General features: G+C 44.4%; 1 protein-coding gene across 2 annotated transcripts in view; it reads left to right on the top strand.

Moving 5' to 3' along the window:
- The window catches only part of HADH (hydroxyacyl-CoA dehydrogenase), a 47591-nt gene that overhangs the window by 16133 nt on the left and 9650 nt on the right, over positions 1-21808 (top strand). For both annotated transcript variants that reach the window (XM_029235829.1, XM_029235828.1), the window contains exons 2-5: positions 7270-7398; positions 8554-8711; positions 15279-15405; positions 19254-19343. In XM_029235829.1, coding sequence (XP_029091662.1) covers positions 7270-7398; positions 8554-8711; positions 15279-15405; positions 19254-19343 — 504 coding nt within the window. The remainder of the gene's footprint in view (positions 1-7269; positions 7399-8553; positions 8712-15278; positions 15406-19253; positions 19344-21808) is intronic.

The following is a 21808-nucleotide window of genomic DNA, read 5'->3' on the forward strand; positions in this document are numbered from 1 at the left end:
ATCCAAGAGCAGAGATCGTTAGACAAAGATCCACATGACACAGCTGACTTTGGTGTGAAGCAGCATAATAACAGCAGTAAAAGTCTAGGTCTAAGGTTTCAAAACAGAGGAAAGAAGACATTCATTTGGAAAAGGGCTTCATGGAGAGGGTAGCTTTTGAAATGGGCCTTGAATAGTGGATATAATTTCTTTGGCCGTAAGTAAGGGTTGAGGTTAAGAAAAAGGTGTTGTCCAGCAAATTGTGACCCTCAGGATAGTGGTAGTATTAATGAAGGTCAAGGAGAATTGGTTTTTAGGGTCAAGGTGTTGACTGTAGCTTAGGACAGAATATGCTGGTTTCATACATAGCTGGAATTATGCGAATGATTAAGATTCCAGAAAGAAAGGCTGTAAAGACAGAGAAGAAGAATACTGACAGCAGAACCTCGAAGGATACCTCTGTTCAAAAGCTGAGAAGATGGAGAGAATTAATACGGCTAAAAGGAACAGATAAAAAATAGAGATAAGAAATTGGAGAGTTTCTAAAAGGATGGTTTAGCTGGCAGTGTGTAGGGCTGTGGAAAAGTAGAATATGGAGCCAAACAACAGGCATTGGCTTTAGCACTTAGAAGACCATCGATAAGTTATCTGTACATTCATACCACAGTAGTGACGGAGGAAGCCTCATCGCTAGCGTTTAGGAATTGCATGGCTCAGGGGGAAAGTGAGAGTGCAAAGTGTAGTGACGAGAGTGACATCTAACAAGCATTGTGCACCTTCTTTGTGCTTGGCATTGGTCTATACACTTTAAACGCTTTAACTTCTTTAATTTTCACAACAATCTTATGAAATGGGCACTGTTGTTTTCCTTATCACAGATCAGGAAATCATAGATAAAGAGGCTGTATAACTTGTCCAAAGTTATGCAGTAAGTGGCTAAGCCAGGGTTTCAATCTAGGAAGTCCAGTTCTAGAACTCGCGCTCCACATACCACTGTGCCCCCCCAGTAATTGAAAGACTTCTGTGGTGAAGCGAAGGCCAGCTTCAGGTGGCTAAGGAAGCTTGTGGGTGTCCCCCCTGCTTTTTAAGCATTCTTATGTTTTTAATTAATTAATTTGGTTGTGTTGGGTCTTCATTGCTGCACACGGGCTTTCTCTAGTTGCATTGAGCGGGGGATGCTCTTTGTTGTGGTGCTCAGGTTTCTCATTGCAGTGGTTTCTCTTGTGGAGCTCACGCTTTAGGCACGCGGGCTTCAGTAGTTGTGGCTCGCGGGCTCTAGAGCGCAGGCTCTGTAGTTGTGGTACATGGGCTTAGTTGCTCCGTGGCATGTGGGATCTTCCCGGACCAGGGATCGAACCCGTGTCCCCTGCATTGGGCAGGAGGATTCCTAACCACTGCGCCACCAGGGAAGTCCCTAAACATTCTTTTTAAATGAAGAGAGATCCTAGCCTGTTTGTAAACATGGAAGGACACAGAAGAGGAAACCTGAAAATGAAAACCAAAAAGGGAACAAGTCGTGAGATCAGAAGATGTAATTTTAAAAGCAAAATAAAGTAATTTACCTTTGGAGTCTGTACCTGGATCCAGCATTAGGCCTTGGACCCTTGCAGAAGGAGGAAGGGGCCTGCCTAGAGTAAAATCATTAAGCTGTTGTGATATGCTAGGCACAGTCCCTAGTGTATATTAACTCTTTTAATCCTCTCAGCAGCTCTGCTGCCCATTTTTATGGGTGAGGAGACAGCCTCTGGGGGTTAAGGAATTTTTCTGTCTCACAGTTGGCAGACGGGCTCCAGAGTCTGGCCCTTGCCCAGCTCAGAGCTGTCTCAGACTGTTCCCCTCAGACCCAGCCATGCCTTTCGGGGTCAGGAACAGCCAGCACGTGAGCTTGGATACAGGCGGCCCTAGCATCAAAGCCCCATCGCATCCAGACTTTGCTTACTGTTACAGTGCCTCCCCCAAAGGCTGTTGTGCAGACCGAACAGGGTAATTTATGAGCAGTGAAAGCTCTCTGAGAGCAGGGGATTTGTTTTGTTCCTCACCTTGTCCCAGGGCCTGGAGCAGCCGCGACACGGTGTTGAGCCACGAGGAGGCAGTAGTAGTAAAGGGAACGCACGTAGAGCCGTGCTCAGCACGGGACTCTAAATGGTGCTTGCCCTCCACCCCAGGGGAGTGCGGGTGTTGGCGTGGGGGAGCAAAAGTGCTCACCTCTGAGAGGCCAAAGTTCTCGTCTGTGACCCCTGGTCATTTGGTGGAAAGCGTTTCCTAAGAATCTGCATTTTTTTCATCCAAGCTATTTGACAGCTTCCCCGCTGTCCAGATTGTTTGTATACCCCAGTACAGTTACTTGGCTTCCAAGAAAAACACAGAACTTCCTGTTCTGTTTTCTCTGGTTTTTGCCTTCAAACCCACGTGTAGCTGAAGCCATGAATGAAGATCTGACTGCTGGCCATGCTTAAGGTTGCATCAGCTTACTGAGCCAGTCTGGGATGAGAGTCACGCAGCTTTCAGGTTGGACATGGATTGCAGGGGGGCAAGGGACAGGCTGCCTGCATCCTGACTCTAACCCAGTGGTAGCCCGTTTAGACACACAGAGTAGGAGAGGAATATCAGCCCCACTTGGAGTAGATGAATAGAATCAAAGAACATTAGACTCATCCTGTGGAAATGTTATCAGGCATCTAATACATACCAGGCAGTGGGCTAGATGTAGTTTGATCATTTACTTATTCAACAAATATACATTGAGTGCCCACCATGGACCAGGCACTGGGGTTTGCAAAGATGAATAGGACAGGAAGTTGCCCTCAAGATACTGCCAACCTTGTGTCTCTTGGGTATGTCTGCAAGAAATGATTGCAAGGAACTTTAGCATTAGGTTGGGTTACTCTCTGCAAGTGGGTAGGATGAAAATAACTGCTTTCTTTGAAATCATTTGAAGCTGTGCTGTAACGGTAGTTTACTGCTATGCAGCCAAGAGCTTCACCATGAGATGGAAAATATTTCAAGAATGTAAATTTCTCTTTTTCACTTGTATTTTCTCTACTCAGTCCGAACCAAATCCATTTTGGGTTTTTTTTTTTTTTTGGCTGTGCCGCACAGCTTGCGGGATCTTAGTTTCCTGACCAGGGATTGAACCCAGGCTATGGCAGTGAAAGTGTCAAGTCCTAACCACTGCACTGCCAGGGAACTCCCCGCTAACCATATCCACTTTGGGTTTAAACCAGAATGTCCTTCTCTAACTATATTTGTGGAATGACTCTACCATAAGATTTCCTTCGTATTTTCTTGAAGCTTTATGAGTTAACCAAGGTAAGAAAAGCTGAAGTAGAAATTGTTAAAGGGATAACCATTTAGAGTATACAATTGTTGCTTTCTTACTACACCAGAAATACCAGTTTAGGCATTTTGGAGAGCCCAAAATTGTAGAAAATTCTGCAGTCAGTTGAGGTAGGGAAAAAAATTGAGCAAAGTTTCTACAAGAGCAGCCTCTTTCAGACCACTGAGGCACTGTGGGGCTGAGGGAAGTTTTGCAGAGTGAGGATGTGATCAGTGACACTGGGAAGATCTGTCTTCTTTCTCTCTGAGGTTCGGCCCCTCCTTGCACATCCTGTATCTTCTGGTTGAGATGAGAAAGTAAACAGAAATTTTACACCCTCAGTAACTTTGACATGGGTCATTTGACACGTGCACTTTGCTCTTCTGGAACATTGCCTAGAGAGCCTTGATTTAATAGCTGGTTTTGGCTGCTGTCTACATACTGTATCATCTCTAGTGTGCTCATTTAGACGCCAGGATGAGCAAGGCAGTGACTGAATTGCCCAGTGTCTCCTTATGGCTGGGGTGGGGGAGTGTGGGTGGGCAGCTGGCGGTGTTTATCAGAGGACTTTGGATAGGAGTGGAAAGTCAGCATTTAGGCAGAAAATGCTTTTTGGCCAGGGTTTTTCCCAGTTGAATTTTAGTGTTTTTGTAAGTCTCTCTTGGTTCACTTGAATTTTTGAGGGTTGCTTCCTCTCTAGGTTTGCTTCTGCTTGCAATTTAAAAAAAGTAATCATAAGGATAGCGTTATGGCTTATCTGCCACATAACCAAAAATGCCCTGTGACTGTCACAAACACGATTATAATAACTCTGAAAGAGGCTTTCTAGAGAGATGGCATGATACCACCTCCTTCACTTATTCTGCCTCACCTCTTTAAGGTTAATACCTTGTTCCTTGGGAAGATGGTGCATTCCAGGTGTACTCTTCTTACCCAGCTTTCTGAGATCTGTTGCCTGACAGAATTCTTCACCATGTGGTTTTAATTTTCTTTGACATCCCACATATGGAGCTTTGTATTGTTGAGTGTTTTCCTTCATGTTTTCTCAGTGGGATTATAAAGTTTTAAAGAAAGACACTGCCTTTGCTGTCTTTTTTTTTTTTTTTTTTTTTTTTGGTCGCCAGTTGCAGCTTCTGGGATGTTAGTTCCCCGACCAGGGATCAAACCAGTGTCCCCTGCAGTGGAAGCGCAGAGTCCTAACCACTGAACCACTAGGGAAGTCCCTTGCTGTCTTTCTTAGTCTCTATTCCCTTCAGCTTTGGCACTGTCTTGTTCCAAATGTACTTGAATTTTCCTCCCCAACCCCTTGAGGAGCAGAAAAGCCCGAGTGATGCTGGAGGTGAAGTGCGGGAGAGTGGATTGGGACCTGGGCAAAAGGGGGAACCTGAGGAATCCTGTCTGGCCTATTGAAAGGATGACCTAGGTCAGAGGTTAAGAGGAGCAAGGTGAAAACCACTTGTGTTATTCCAGACGGACTGTCAGAGGAACCAAGACAAAAAGGGAAGGTCCCCAAGCCAGCACCTCTGCTTGCCCCACCTTGCAGACGAGGTGCCCGACCAGTGGTCATCACACCTCCCTTCAGCTGTTGCCCCCCAGTGCTGCCTGCCTCATAGCAGTTCAGTTTCATCACCAACTGCATCTGGAATTTGAGATTTATTTTCTTAGTTTTCTGTGTCAGGGTTCCTCACCAAATTCCCCCCGCTTCTCCAGGTTTGGTGATTTACTTACAGGACCAGCATAGAGTCATCACCATGGTGGCTATAACTTATTACAGGAAAAGGATATAGAACAGAACCAGCAAAGGGAAAAGGCGTGTGGGACAAAGTCTAGAGGAAATCAGGTGCCAGCTTCTCAAGTCCTCTCCCAGTGAACTCAAACAGGACACACTTAATTCCTCTAGCAGCAAGCTGTGACAGCACATGTGAAATGTTGTCTACTAGGGATGCTCACTAGAGACCCAGAGCCCAGGATTTTTATTGGGGCTGGTCACATAGGCACCCTCTTCCTGGCAAGCACCAGAATTTCAGACTCTCAGAAGGAAAGCAGTTGTGAGTGTAAACCATATTGCACAGTTTAGATACTGCGAGCAGGAACTCTCTCCAAATGTATGTTTCCAGACACCAGCCAAGAGCCTTTCTAAAGATAACAGTCTCACAGTGTGGTCTTTCCTGCACAGTTTCTAAACTTGCTCTTGCTTTTTTAGTTTGAATTTATTGAATTGGAGGTTCAGATTTGTGTCCAGTGATTTGAGGTGTTGGCAAGATGGGCCTTGGTCTGTTGTTACTTAGGGAGAAACCTGATCTGGACTGATGTGTGTTTAGCTTTCGGGGTGTTATTTTACTTTGACCTGCTGCTGCCTGCAGCCTGTGTTTGTGCCGACAGGGCAAGTTTGCTTCTTTCCTCTTTTTTTGTCAAGATAACTCATTCCGTTACCCCCATTGCCCTGCTGTGGTTGTCAGACCTTCCGGTCCTGGCAGTGTTTCCTTTTCTCAGTTCCAGTCTCTGGGGCGCTGGCGGTGCTTATGCGGCCTACAGGCCCCACAGGCTCAGACTCGCAGTCCTAAGTGCAGCGTTCTCAGGGAGACGCTGTTGTTAATTAACTTCCATCTAAAACCTGTCTTATCGTTTTTAGAAGTGTTCCTTGGAAATCTTTCTTTGGGATATGAACCTTTTTTCCTTTGCGTTTTTCTCTTCTGTTTCTTTCTTTTCCTCTTTGGTTTTCAACTTTGAGTTTTTAGTTGCCTGGTTTGCAGAATCACATCATGATGGTGGTTTAGAACTACTCTTTACTGTCATCTCTGGGCAGGTTTGTTTCTGCTAACCTGCCCCTCTTTTACGTACCACTGGTCCACAGACGTTCCAAAGCCAGTGGTTCTGTGGGGTCTCTCCGGACCCTGAGAGGCATCTCAGTTGTGCTGTTATCTTGCATCATTGATGTTTGTTTTAGGCCATATGTGTCCTATTACTTATGGCTTGAACTGAGTATAACACCTACCTGTAATATGAAATAAAAAATGTATCTACCTTTTCCACAATCTTTGCCAAAGCTGTTGGCAAACTGTGATGAAGTAGGTAGGGCTTGACTTGTCATTGATTGTGGCTCAACTAGGCTGGCTCCATGTGAACTTGGGGCAGCTTCACTAAACGTATCCTCAGGATTTAACCAAGATGGGCAAGGGGACGGGAGGGGAATTTTCCTTTTAAATTGGTTGATGACAAGACCTAGTTTCCTGGGAGTCTTGTCACTAATTAGCCCTTGGGGACATGAGTCTTTTTGCCACCATTGTTAAAGTCTTACCCATTGCTGACTTAAGGACTGCAGCGGAGATGAGCCACGGGTCAATCTGCACAAGCTGGGCCAGCTCTAAGGAAGCAAGGTGGTTGGGGAGGGAGTAGGTGGTCTGTGAATGGGCTGTTGAACACTTGGGATAGGACTGGTGCAACTGAGGAGCTGAGTTTTTAATTTTACTTAATTTCAGTTAATTTAAATAGTCCTGTGTGGCTAGTGGCTTCTGTGTTGGACAGCGCAGCCCGGGGTAGTGGTTACAGTGTGGCCTTCAGAATCTTGATTCAGATCCCAGCTCTGCGGCCTACCTATTGTGTGACCGTGGCCACATTTCTTAACCTTGTAAGGTTGTTTGGAGAATTGTCATCGTGTTAAGGGTTTAGAGCAGTGCCTGGGAAGAAGTAAGAAGTGTGTGTTTAATTACTGTTGGCTTATTATGTTTATTCGGTATTTTGAGTAGAATGGTGTTAGAGTTCATGTAGAATTTGAAACTTTACTGTTCCTTTGTTTTTGTTTTGAGCCACGCCACACGGCTTGCAGGATCTTAGTTCCCCAACCAGGGATTGAACCTGCACCCCAGTGGTGAAAGCGCCGAGTCCTAACCACTGGACCACCAGGGAATTCCCATCTACTGTTTTTGTTTTTTTTTTTAACTTTTATGTTTTCTTGCTTTTTTTTTTTGCTCCAGGTTGCTGCAGCAACTGGCCACACAGTAGTGTTGGTGGACCAAACAGAGGACATCCTGGCAAAATCTAGAAAGGGAATTGAAGAAAGCCTTCGGAAAGTGGCCAAGAAGAAGTTTGCAGAAAACCCCAAGGTAATTTCTTGTCGTCCATGTCCTCAAGACCAGTCCTCTGACCACTTCACATTTGTAAGGGTGTTCTCGCCTTTGCTTGCTTTTTCAATTTGTTTGAATTGAAACCTTAGGCCAGTATAATAGGCCTAACTTTAGGCCAGTATAATAACATAATCACTAAATAGTCCATGAGAAATATTGGGGTTAAATAAAATTATTTTACCTGTTTCTTTTCGCTTGTTAAAATGCAACCAGTAGACATTTTAAATCACCTATCGTCTTGCGTTATATTTCTGTTGAACGGCTCTGAGAGTTGTTTTAAATCACCTGTCGTCTTGCGTTATATTTCTGTTGAACGGCTCTGAGAGTTGTTTATTTCCTGATGACTTTGGATGCCTTTAGCTGATTGTGACCATTTTGAATCCTCGTGGGCAAATTACATTTTGAAGTAAAATGGCAGCTGATAGGGGCACTGTCTGCTTCTGCCCTAACCGAGGTCTCTTTGTGGAAACCTGGAGGCACAGATGAGGAAAAGACAGGACTGTGAGCTCTTTTAGAGCAGAGACTGTGTCTGGCGTGCTTTTGGACCACCTGTTGCCGGCACGTGATGGGCGATCATTATTTGATGAGCGACTGCTGAGTTCAGCTTTCTTACTCCTCGCTCCTGCCCTTACTGGGCTCTTCCCTGCCTCCTACTAGAGGGATATAGTCAGCACCGCCTCTCAGACTCATGGATGGGGCTGAGCTCAGCCTTTACCCTTTTCTGGAAGACAAATTACAGGCTTCCAAGAAGCCCGTCATGGAACAGTACATGGCTGGCTGGCTGTTCACTCGGAACAGATAGAACAGGCCAACACAGGTGCTGTGAACAAACAGTTTAGTGACTGGAGCAGAGCTGACTAAGAGCTTGAAAGATTATGACTGACACACGACAGTGTGCTGACCAGCAGTTGGGATTGTGCACAGGCTGATTCTTGCCCTGGTGTCCAGAAGTATATTGAGATGCTGTCTGCCGTAAGAAGAAACGCAGGGAGTTTTATTTCTCAGAATTTCAGGACACATTCAGGTTGTGTCTGGGGTATCCTCGCCCTCCTCTCTCCTCTCGCCTTAGCAGCAAGTCACACACCATTTTCTAGTGAGCCCAGTGACTGTTCTCTTCTTACTCCACTGCATTAGGCTGGCGATGAGTTCATGGAGAAGACCCTGAGCAGCATATTGACCAGCATGGACGCAGCATCCGTGGTCCACAGCACAGACCTGGTGGTGGAGGCCATCGTAGAGAATCTGAGGGTGAAGAGCGAGCTCTTCAAGAGGCTGGACAAGTTTGCTGCCGAGTACGTGATCTCTGGGAGATCTTGTAGGGTCTGGGGGCTTCCTCCTGGGCGCTTGGGCTTTTCTCCTGGGAAGGAGTCTTCTGACACTAAGACTTTTTATTACCCTACAGCTGTTTCCAGAAGAGCTGACACTGTTTCCTTTGTTCTCCATCCTCCACCCCCAGTTTGCTTCCCGAGGCTTGGGCTGCCCTGATCTGATCCTTGTCCCCAAATTAGGGTGGAATTTGCCATGTGAAATGGAGGGCCCATCCAGGGACAGGCCTTCATCTCTTGCAGCGTCTTTGTCTTGGACCCTCCCAGGCCAGAGGATGGAGGCACTCGGACATGTCCTTAAATGTCTGCTGAGCAACCTCAGAGCAGTTTGGTGTGTCCCCTCTTTTGGGTGGAACCAACAGAATGATGTAATTGAAGGGAATGCTTCTCTGTCTACACAGTTTTCTAGGACCCTCCTGCTTTGAGCTTTCTGTGGGTTAAATCACAACACTCTTGGGAGCCTTTAAGGAGCACTGAGTTCTTACCCAGCTTCCTGGCAAAGGGTGGGAGAGGAGAGCCAGCCTCATGCAGGTCAGGCACAGGGCCGCCGGGCTCAGGACTGTCTGTGCAGTGTCAGCAAGCTGTGCACATGTGCAGCTCTAGTTCTGCGTGTGGCTCTTGGTGATACTGACACCTGATGTATTCATTCATGCTCTTCTTGTGGTTTGCCTGGCCACGCTTCACCCTTCTTGGTTGGGACTCAAAGTCAAATAAGATTATATGACAACAGTAATTCTTAGGCAGCCACCAGTGAGCACCGGCTAAAGAGAAACACTTGCATACCAGGCTGCTGGGTTGTCAGCCCTTAGAGCTCTATGGTCTGGTGGCCGGAGAGGCCCTGTCCTGACAAAGAGAAGAGGCCTGTGTTTCTGTCACCTGTGTGTCACTCTGCTGACCAGCATGCTCATGTGCTTTACACGGGCATTTAGGGGCTGCAGCACCATCTACAGAGACAGAAGGCTGTCTTGGTAGGGGCGTTGACTCCCAAGTCAGCGGGGAGCCCTCCGAGTCAGTAAAACACACACCCCCAGAAAAGGGAGTATTGTCAAGCAGTTTGGTCTTTATTGGAACGTTGGTCATTCCCTCGTGACAGTGACGGGTCTGACTGCCCTCTTTTGTCAGCGTCGAGTAAGGGAAGGACTGTTAGGGGAAAGTCAGGTGGCCTGGGGCCTGGCGCCAGGCCCCCCCCCCACTTCCCTCTCTGACCTTGGACAGTCATGAACGCCTTCTGGCCCTCAGTTTTATCATCTGTAATTTGAGTTCAGGAGTTAGGGGTAAATAATTTCCAAGACCTTCCCAGTTCTAACTCTAAGACTAGTTGCCCTGTCCGTGAAATAGGGGTAGTGGTACCTATTGCACAGGGTTGTTTGGGAAACTCGTGTAACTCAGCTCACATTTCCGGAGAGCTACTGTATGTCAGGCACTATACTAGCCTCTTTCACCTAAGTTTATGTCATAAAACAGATGTGACACGTGACAGGACCCGTAGTAGGCACGCCGTAGATGTGACTTTGCTTCTGGCCCCAGCCATCCTTCTCCACACTCTCGTCTTCATTTTAGATCACCGCCTTTATTGAATGTTTGCTGAATTGTTGTTGCTGTGTTTTTTTTAATTGATAAAACAGCTTGATTGAGATACTTTACTGCTTAGTTTTGCAGCTAGATCCTTATAATGGGAGACGAAAATATATTCTAGTGATAAAGATCCACTTGGAAGCCCTGATAAAACAGTTGCATCCTGGAAGAGAGCACAAATTCCCTAGCTGCAGTATAAGACATGCAGATGAAAAGCTTCCTTAGGGCCCATGGCCCACCCCAGCTGAGTCCTGGCTCCCCCCTTTTGACAAAGCATGGGCTCTCCTCCACCACAGTCCACCACCCCCTCTAGTCTTCTTCACACCTGGGGGTGTTGCCAGTGACCATCATGCTTGTGCTTTTGACTTTCTGTTAGTGCATTTAAGAGGAAAGTTTTTTGGTACGTGAATATCAGAAAGGGAAAAACAAAAGATGGTCCTAGAGAGTCAAGTGTTTCAAGGAAAATGTGAGAGTGTGCTTTTTTGTGGAAGATAATATGTACATACATCATGTTTGTGTTGAAGGAAGGTAGTGTGAGACACTGTTAGTAGCAGAGCCAGCCTGGCCGATTGGGAGAGGTGGCGGTGGAGGTCTGTCGGCAGGAGACATCTTTCTCCTTCTGGTAATATGTGTGCTGGGAATGTCCTGGGTTGGAGACACTCGGCACCGGGCCCTGATGTAGTCTTCCTTCTGTATCTGTCGGGGTTGGTTCCAGGACCCCCTGGGAATACGAAAATCTGAGGATGCTCGAGTCCCTTACATAAAGTGGTATAGTATTTGCGTGTAATCTACACAATCCCCCAAATACTTTAAATCATCTCTAGATTACTTATAATATCTGATACAATGTAAATGCTATGTAGACTTCCCTGGCAGTCCAGTGGTTAAGACTTTGCCTTCCAGTGCAGGGGGTGCAGGTTCGATCCCTGGTCGGGGAGCTAAGATCCCACATGCCTCGCGGACCAAAAAAAACCAAAACACATGAACAGCAGAAGCAGTATTATAATAAATTCAGTAAAGACTTTTTAAAAAATGGTCCACATCAATGTAAATGCTATGTAAATCACAAGCAAGTCCAAGTTTTGCTTTTTGGAATTTTTTTTTTGGAATATTTTTGATCCGGGTTGGCGGAACCTGTGGATCCTGAGGGCCGACTGTAACTTCATTGTTTGACGAAACGTGCTCTCCAGTCAGTGTGCCTTTGTTTCCCCTTTTTGCAGATGAGTTGCCCTTCAAATGTCCTATAAAAAGATACCACACCCATCAAAGATGAGTGTGTAACCCTCACCTTTGAGATAGCCCTTTCTTTTCTTAAGGGTGGTGTGGAACCCCTGCTAGCACAGCCTTGGGTTGTGGAGACCCTGCTGGTGTGCTTCAGGGCATGTCAGCCACTCCTTGTTACTGCAGAGGGTCTCCTTGCCTTCTGTGATGGGGGATGGTTTATATTATGTGACAGGATAATTTATATTATTTTCCCCAGACCAAAAAGCAAGAAACTTTGAAAACTAGAATTTTAAACCTTAAAAAAAGTCTTTTTTTTTTTTTAAAACGACAAGCCCCTCCAGCTGGCCTTTAAGTTGGCCAACTTAGAAGTTGTTTGAGAAAGGTCAGTGTTCTTGTGCTGTAAAAGTGAAATGCTGTTTATGTCAGAGAGTGTTCTGCCTTTGCTTTCCTCTAAGAGTTTTATAGTGTCCAGTCTTACATTTAGGTCTTTAATCCATTTTGAGTTTATTTTTGTGTATGGTGTTAGGGTGTATTCTAATTTCATTGTTTTGGTTTTTATTTGCAGTCATTTTTGTGTGCTTTTATTTTTTTTTTAATGGACTAGATTGAGAATCTGCTTTATTTTTTTTGTGGTTTTTTTTTATACAGCAGCTTCTTATCTATTTTTTTAATAGCATCTTGCTTTATATTGATTTTCTTTATAATTTTCTTTTATTTAATTTTATTTATTTTTATACAGCAGGTTCTTATTAGTCATCCATTTTATACACATCAGTGTATACATGTCAATCCCAATCTCCCAATTCATCACACCACCACCCCCACCCCACCACCCCCACCACTTTCCCCCCTTGGTGTCCATACATTTGTTCTGTACATCTGTGTCTCTATATCTGTCTTGCAAACCGGTTCATCTGTACCATTTTTCTAGATTCCACATATATGTGTTAATACACGATATTTGTTTTTCTCTTTCTGACTTACTTCACTCTGTGTGACAGTCTCTAGGTCCGTCCGCGTCTCTACAGATGACCCAGTTTCATTCCTTTTTACGGCTGAGTAATATTCCATTGTATGTACCACATCTTCTTTATCCATTTGTCTGTCGATGGGCATTTAGGTTGCTTCCATGACTTGGCTATTGTAAATAGTGCTGCAGTGAACATTGGGGTGCATGTGTCTTTTTGAATTATGGTTTTCTCTGGGTATATATATGCCCAGTAGTGGGATTGCTGGGGTGTGGTCTAATTTCATTCTTTTACATGTAGCTGTCCGGTTTTCCCAGCACCACTTATTAAAGAGACTGTCTTTTCTCCGCTGTATATTCTTGCATCCTTTGTCATAGATTACGTGACCACAGATACATGAGTTTATCTCTGGACTTTCTATCCTGTTCCATTGATCTATAAATCACAGCAAGATCTTTTTCAGTCCACCTACTAGAGTAATGAAAATTAAAACGAAAATAAACAAATGGGACCTGATGAAACTTAAAAGCTTTTACACAGCAAAGGAAACTGTAAACAAAATGAAAAGACAACCCTCAGAATGGGAAAAAATATTTGCAAATGAAGCAACTGACAAGGGATTAATCTCCAAAATATACAAGCAGCTCATTCAGCTCAATATCAAAAAAATACCAACCCAGTCAAAAAATGGGTGGAAGATCTAAGTAGACATTTCTCCAGAGAAGACATACAGATGGTTAAAAAGCGCATGAAAAGATGCTCAACATCACTAATTATTGGAGAATTGCACATCAAAACTACAATGAGGTATCACCGCACACGGGTCAGAATGACCATCGTCAAAAAAATCCACAAACAATAAATGCTCAAGAGGGTGTGGGGAAAAGGGAACCCTCCTACATTGCTGGTGGGAATGTACACTGGTACAGCCACTATGGAGAACAGTATGGAGGTTCCTTAAAAAACTAAAAATAGAGCTACCATATGATCCAGCAATCCCACTCCTGGCCATATATCCAGAGAAAACCTTAATTCAAAAAGATATATGCACCCCAATGTTCATTGCAGCACTATTCACAATAGCCAACACATGGAAGCAACCTGAATGCCCATCAACAGAGGGAATGGATAAAGAAGATGTGGTTCATATATACAATGGAATATTAGTCAGCCATAAAAAAGGATGAAATAATGCCATTTGCAACAACATGGATGGACCTAGAGATTGTCATACTGAGTGAAGTCAGACAGAGAAAGACAAATATGATATCACTTATATGTAGAATCTAAAAAAAGGCTACAAATGAACTTATCTACAAAACAGAAATAGAGTTACAGATGTCGAAAATACACTTATGGTTATGGGGTGGGGGAGTAAGGGGCAGGGAGGGATAAATTGGAAGATTGGGACTGACACATACACACTGCTATATATAAAATAGAAAACTAATAAGGACCTACTGTGTAGCACTGGGAACTCTACTCAATACTCTGTAATGGCCTATATGGGAAAAGAATCTAAAAAAGAGTGGGTATACATATATGTATGACTGATTTACTTTGCTGTGCACCTGAAACTAACACAACATTGTAAATCAACTATACCCCAACAAAAATTAAAAAAAAAAAAAGTGAAGTGCTTTCCTGGGCTGAGCACACGAAGGGTCCTCTTTCAGCCTCTGGTAGCCACCACCTAGCACACCAGCTGCTTTCACCTCTTCTCTCCTCTTCCCAAATTACTAGTTTCTTCTCCCTTCCCTTCTCCTTCCCACTTGCCCCTGATTTCAGGCAGATTGTAGTATTGCCTTTTGAGCAAGCAGGAACCCCCAATCTGGTCGTAAGGAACCACTCCCCTTCCTGCGCTGTGACTAGGCCCTTGTGGTTGTAGTTAGCATTAGGCCATTTAGTGTACGTTTATCCACGAGGTGGTGCTGTAGGAAAGCTCGTAAGCCTTGCCTGTCTCTTTAAATATTTGCCTGTCCTGCCTTTGGCACCCCACTTTACTGAGGTCTTAAAAAATTAAATTGGGTTTAAGTCAGTATGGATTTTTTAAATTAATAATTTAATATTTTATATACTCAAAAGAATATGGTACTGCTTTTTTAAGGAGATTTTATAATAATAAGAATGCCTTGAACTACATTTATGATGTGTATACGTGTATCCTTCCTTCCCCAAGTCTACTAGTATAACCATAAAACTTCTTTTGGACCATGTTGTTTTTTTTCTGTTTTCATTTGAATTCCCAGTCAATGGAAAAGTAAAGCTTTTCACTTGAGGGGAAAAGATTGTAGTTCATGTTTATGTCAGATGTTTCTTGTTAAGGATTCAGGTGTTTCTTCACAGTTTTTTGCTTCTTTTGAGTGTCTGTGATGCATCCTGTTTTTCCTTAGTCTTTGTTCACTTGGAGTTTCATCTTGTGACTGACGTTGTTGCCTCCTTTTGTTTCTCACATACTGTGTGAATTAAATAATGCAAGTAGCCAGGAGAATTTTTGCTCCCTAAAATTAAGGAAGGTTTGGTAAAGAATACGTAAGCTTTTGGAACAGGTAACTTTTGAATTTAAAATTTCAAAATTTAAATGAAACAGGTCACTTGATTTCAGCCTCTTGTGTGAAGCTGTGTCTTTTCCCTGATTTCCTCTAGGGTCAGGAAAGGACAGGACCTGGGCAGTAAGCAGTCACCTTGTGTGTTGCACCTGAGAGGAGTCCTGACTGTTTCCAAAGATGGGACTCATTTCAATACTCTACTGTCTTTCTCTCCACAGACACACAATCTTTGCCAGCAACACTTCCTCTTTGCAGATCACAAGCATAGCCAATGCCACCACCAGACAGGACCGATTTGCCGGGCTCCATTTCTTCAACCCAGTGCCCCTGATGAAACTTGTGGAGGTCAGTGGGTGTCTACTTGTGCGTGCGTGCTTTTGCTCTGCCAGCCCTCAGCCCTGCTTCTGTGAGTCGCATCCTCCCTGCCACTGGGGATTGCACTGGATAGATTTTAGTGGCAGGGTGGAGGGTTGTCCTTGTGCTTGGGTTTCTCTGGCCAGACTCTCCTTTCAGAGCCAAAGGAAGAAACAGCACCTAATATCTAGGAAGGCCCCTGTGCTTTGTTTCTTTGCAGCCCTGTGTTCTGACCAGTGATGTCCAGGAGGGCTGTTAAGTTTGTGGAATGTCACTTACTTGTCTGTGCCGTAGCTGATAGGTAGTGTAGAGAGAGGCATCAGACCGGGAAGGCAGCACTGAAGACCACTAGCTTGATGAGACCACGGAGGGGAGAGCCACCCATGTTCATATTGTCTTGTCCAGGTCAGTGTGTCTAGGCTGGATGTGGAATTCTATTAGAAGCTTGGTTTCCCACAGGAGCCGCTGTAATATGCCCTGACCGCTGTTCCCGGGGTGAATTCAGCTCCAGATAACGGGGCCTTGATATTGTCACCAGGGGAGGCACAGCTCCCATGTGTTATAATCAGACCTATTAAAGCAGCTAGTGGGAGGCAGCCGCGTAGCACAGGGAGATCAGCTCGGTGCTTTGTGACCACCTAGAGGCGTGGGATAGGGAGGGTGGGGGGGAGGGAGACGCAAGAGGGAGGGGATATGGGGATATATGTATATGTAAAGCTGATTCACTTTGTTATACAGCAGAAACTAGCACACCATTGTAAAGCAATTATACTCCAATAAAGGTGTTGAAAAAAAATTAAAAAGCAGCTTCCAGTAGCCTTGAACCTCCCGACCTCAAACCTGGGAGGTGGAGGAAAGTGGCCAGGGAGGGCTGCCAGCGATCCTGTTTGGGCTGCTCCTGCTTGCTTGCTTGGAGTCTTAGGTACCAGGGAGGTGGAGTCACTGTAGATAATTTGCACCTGAAATGTGGCAACTTGCCGTTAATAGGGGGGCTCATTACAGGATCTGAGGAGCAGCTGCTATTAAAGTAGCATTTGTGCTGAGGCTGTGGAGTTACTGCCATGCGCGAAGCGTGGGGCTGTGGATCCAGGCAGGCCTCCGGAGACTGGCCCGGGCTCCCTGGGCACGCGGCGGGGTCTTTTTCTCCACTGCTGCCTTCTCGTCCAGGCCCCTTCCCCTCCCGTGTCCCCTCCCCCCGCAACATAAGCATTAGCATCTAGTTTAAGGGTGACTACGTTTTCTTACAGTTCTCTTTCAAGGACGACTCTGACCCATTTTGCAATAGGAATTATCTGTTCCACTAACATTGCTTCTTATTTTCTTCCAATTTACTGCCAACCCCTAAGGCTGTTTTTGAAGAAGTTAAGGAATGAAAGGGAGGGGCACAGGGAATTAGAAGAAACAGCATTTCTCCTTATACAAAAAAGAGCAAGGAAGTGGAATGGAATTTTCAGCATTTCAGTACTTAGGGACTAATTACTTTTTTGGTTACCATATCATGCACATAATGTGTTTCGAAGATACAGACAAATTTTGTAGATTTATTTCAAACTCTAATACTGTCTTCAACTGCATTTATCTGATAATGTCCATCTGTGTCTTTGGAAATATGGCACCTTGATTGTTAACAGTTAATGCTCGGCAAGTGTTAACATTTTCTAGAAAGTGTTTTCCAAAAATGCTCTTCTTTATGCAACTTTTATTCTTTAACTTGAGCATTCATGTATGTGTTGCTGGTGGTAAGCACCACAATGAACCATAAGTTGAGTGGCTCTTCTTTCCTTGGGGCTGGGCTCAATTTATGTGTGTATATGTATATTTTTTCAGACCCTGTGTTGGAACAGAATATATGTAGCACATTGCTATTTGTTGAACGAATGAGTAAATATGCATCCTTCCTATTAAAAAAACAAAACAAAACTATATTATTGACTCCTTTAAGCCAACAGATTATTTTTTTAAACTCCATAATTAGCAGGGCTTGTCCTAGCTCAATCTATACGGTTCTGATGGAGGTGGTTTTATACCTCCTCTTGAATAATTCTCCTGTAGCTGTTTGATTTGTGATGCCTGCAGAGCAGTTTCTGGCCCATTTCATCCCATTCCTCAACCCCATCTTCATGGTGCTTTTTTCTGTTTCCACTCATTTACTTCCCTTAGTGCCATAACGTAGTCCCACACCCCAAGCTGTGATCACATTGAAACATGAATGATAATGATTCTCTTCATTTATATAGAGCTTTTCATCCTGCACAGACACTAGCTCATTACACCATATAGCCCTCTTAAAAGAGGGAGGATGTGTCAAATGTCATCATCCCAATTTCATATAAGAAAGGTGAGGCACAGAGGGTTGATTTGACTTGCCTAGGCTCATATAAAGGGTCTGATGTAGAAGCCAAGCCTGTTTGCTTTGACTCTGGTTGAAGTCCCTTAACTGGCATTTAAATTGTATATTTAATTTATATATTTTTTTAAGTTTAAATTCATCTGGGTCTCTCTCCATTTGCTGAAATCTAATTGCTGACAACGCCTGAGAGTTGACTGCCAGGTGTAACCCTTGGTGCTGACTTCGGTAGAGCCCAGCAGCCACTGTGAGGAGGGTAGCAGTCATACTCTGGCAGTGCACCTCATAGAGAAGGTCAGGAGGACCGCTAGGGGCCTTCCTGAGGCGCCTGGCAGGTGGCAGGCCCCAGCCATTGGCTGGTGTTTGCTGGTTATGAAAGCCTTCCTCTGGGATGAGCCTGTCCTGAGGCAAAGGGAGCTGTTGGGCTTTGGGGCATCTGTGTGGGAGAGGGCGCAGTAATGGGGGATTACTCATCTCAGAGTCCACAGGACCTGGGTGACCTGAGTGCACCTCTGTTTTCTTGAGGCTCCTTCTCATCTGTATGCTAAGAGAAGGTGTGACTTCATGCAGAGTACTTTAAGGGCAGTTGTTACACTCTAGTAGACTTCCAGTTACCTCCCTGAAATAATTAACAGTAGCAAGTAAAACGCTAATAAAAGCCAGCATTTACTGAGCACTTCAGCCCTCGTAGGAGCTGCCCTTAATGCTTTACTTCCTAATCTAATTCCATTCTCATCTTAACTCCTTGAGGTAGGTAGAGTGATTTCAATGTCATTTCAATTTCAAGAAACATTCCCAGGGTCACAGAGCCAGTAAGTGGTGTGATTGGTATTTGAACCCAGGTCTGTCTCAGTGACAAAACCTGTAGAACTCTCCTGCACACACACACACACACACACACACACACACACACACACACACGTATGGTTTTTTTAAAAATATATTTATTTATTATTTTTGGCTGCGTTGGGTCTTCATTGCTGTGCGCGGGCTTTCTCTAGTTGTGGCGAGCAGGGGCTACTCTTCGTTGCGGTGTGCGGGCTTCTCATTGCGGTGGCTTCTCTTGTTGCGGAGCACGGGCTCTAGGCCCGTGGGCTTCAGCAGTTGCAGCACGCGGGCTCAGTCGTTGTGGCTTACGGGCTCTAGAGTGCAGGCTCAGTAGTTGTGGCGCACGGTCTTAATTGCTCTGTGGCATGTGGGATCTTCCCAGACCAGGGCTCGAACCCATGTCCCCTACATTGGCAGGCGATTCTTAACCACTGCACCACCAGGGAAGTCCCCACATTTATATTTTAAGCCTTGATTTTGTGTGTTCTGCTGTAGTCCACTATCTCAAAGTGGACGTTTTGTTTCTGGCTTGAAATCCTAATCTGAAACTGAAATTATTTTTGCCACCTGTGTGGCAATATTTGATCAGTGCTTCCTTGAACTGTTCTGTTGAGATTGTTTGCTGATGTTCTGATTATAACTCTTCTCTGCTTTACGTTTCCAGGTCATTAAAACACCAATGACCAGCCAGAAGACCTTTGAATCTCTGGTAGACTTCAGCAAAACGCTGGGAAAGCATCCTGTTGCTTGCAAGGTAGAGTATGGATAGCTTGGTAAAGGTGGGGGGGGGGTGACTTTTCTCAGAACCTGACTTATTCCAGGTAGTATTCTTCCATAGTAGGATGATGTGGGACGTGGGCCACTTTTGCTGCAGGCCTGTCCGCAGGCTGTAAAGAGCAAGTTGCATTTAGCCATGCTCCTAAGCCGTGCTCCAGGCCATCAGGTGGATAGTCTGCGATCCAAATGGAGCCACAGCTTCAGCTAAATCGAAAACTTGGATTTCTCTCTGGGTCTTGACTTTTGTCTCTTGATGAGTGGTTGTGTTTCCATCAGTGGTTTTTGTTACCCCATCAGCTTCAGCTTCTTCTGGGCCCTGAGGAACCAGAACCCTGTGTGTCAGGCACAGCCTGGTGGCACATGAATCCCGAACAGAAAACTGGGGCTTCCCTTTTGGAAAGAACACTGCAGGTGATTAGGGAAATGGTGTGAGAGAGGTAGAGCCCACCTCAACCAAGGTAGCAGAAAATGAAGCTGTTTCTCAGTGGAATGTTGCGTATGATTTTGTTTGTGTTGTTTTGTTTTTCAGTAAGAAGTGTGGTGGGTGGAAAGCTTGCCTCCGGCCTTTTTCCCCTTTCTTGAGATACCTGGTATTATATGTAAAATTATCCCCAGGTGCTGTCACCTACTTTGTTTTGATTACCTTCAGTCTCTCCATTTGCTGTAGTTCCTCTTTAGTTCCCCGCAGATTTAGGGACTGCACTTCTTCATGACTTGGCTGTTTTTCTGAAAGGACAATTGTGTCACAGAATTCCATTACAAATTTTTATAAATATGTTATCTACTTTTTTGACCATAATCATTTTATTTAAAAAAATTATTTTTAAACAATTTTAAAAGGTTACTTTCCATTTACAGTTACTACAAAATATTGGCTATATTCCCCGTATTGTACAATACATCCTTGAGCCTACCTGATACCCAGTAGTTTGTATCTCCCATTCTCCCACCTCTGTATTTCCCTGTCTCCACCCCATGGTAACCACTAGTTTGTTCTCTATTACTGTGAGTCTGCTTCTTTTTTGTTCTATTTACCAGTTTGTTGTATTTTTTAGATTCCACATATAAGTGATATCATACAGTATTTGTCTTTCTCTGTCTGACTTCACGTAGCATAATGCCCTCCAAGTCCATCCATGTTGCTGCAAATGGCAAAATTTCATTGTTTTTTATGGCTGAGCAGTATTGCATTGTATATATATCATGTCTGCTTAAGCTAGTTGTCTGTTGATGGGCACTTGGGTTGTTTCCATGTCATGGTTATTGTAAATAGTGCTGCTCTGAATATTGGGGTGCATGTATCTTTTTGAAGTAGTGTTTTTGTTTTTTCGGATATATATCCAGGAGTGGAATTGCTGGTTGACTGTAATCTTTTAAATACCATTGTGGTTCTTCTCATACCATAGTTTTGCTTTCTAAAATAGTCTCAAGTTTGAACTCAAACTTCAAATATTTTATTAACCCATGAAAACTCAAATTGTTCATGAATCATCTGAATCAGTCATCTGTCGATGTGGACCCCAATAGTCTTCCACATGCCAGTCCCCCCAGTGGAGGTCTGTAGTGTTATATTAGGGAATCTCATTTTTTAACACTCATTTTTTTGGTTTAGTTTTATGGTTTTAAATATTTTGGATTAAAAAAAAAATCACATTAATAACCAGAGGGTATGGTTGCACTTTTTCTTACCAGTTGATGCTTTGTTTGTGGCAGAAAGTAGTCATAATGTTAGAAAGGGCATCAGCTTGCAGCAGATCAAAAGCCAGGTATGAAAATGGAGGTGCGGGAACAAGCCAGGGATGGTCTTCAGCAGCACAGTCATTAATTCATGGAGAGTGATGATTCGTTCTTCCATCAGACTGGCCATGGCAGATGCAGGCCTGGCAACTCTGGTCTCATAAAATTGCCCTTGTTACACCTCTTTTTAGGTGATACCTTAGGGCTTTTGGGGAGTCTCTCAGGGTCAGTTATTCAAGCTCTTGCTGAGGCACCCAGACGGCAGAGGGCAATCACATAGAACAAGGGTCAGCAAACTTTTCTGTCAAGGGCCAGATAGTAATATTTTAGGGCTTATGGTCTCTGTTGCAACTACTCGATTCTGCTGCATGGACCTTACCAGCAGAGAAGTGTGGCTGTGTTCCACTAAAGCTTTATTTACAACTGGATTTGGCCTGCAGGATTGTAGCTTACCAACACCCGACACAGAAGAATGGCATGAACGTGCCTGAAATGTGTCTTTCTTCCTAGTAAGACTTCACAGGGAAAGTGTGGTGTGAAAAGGTTAAGGCCATGGACTCTGGAGCCAGCCTGCCTGGGTTCACATCCTGGCTTTGGCACTTACTAGATGTGTAACCTTGGGCAAGTCACTTAACCTCTCTGTGCCTCAGTATCCTCTACCTCACGTAGAGGTAGTAATAGTACTTGTCTCACAGGGTTATTATG

Source organism: Monodon monoceros, unplaced genomic scaffold (genome assembly GCF_005190385.1).
Source record: "Monodon monoceros isolate NGI ecotype Baffin Bay Population unplaced genomic scaffold, NGI_Narwhal_1 Super_Scaffold_20, whole genome shotgun sequence".
Lineage (NCBI taxonomy): Eukaryota > Metazoa > Chordata > Mammalia > Artiodactyla > Monodontidae > Monodon > Monodon monoceros.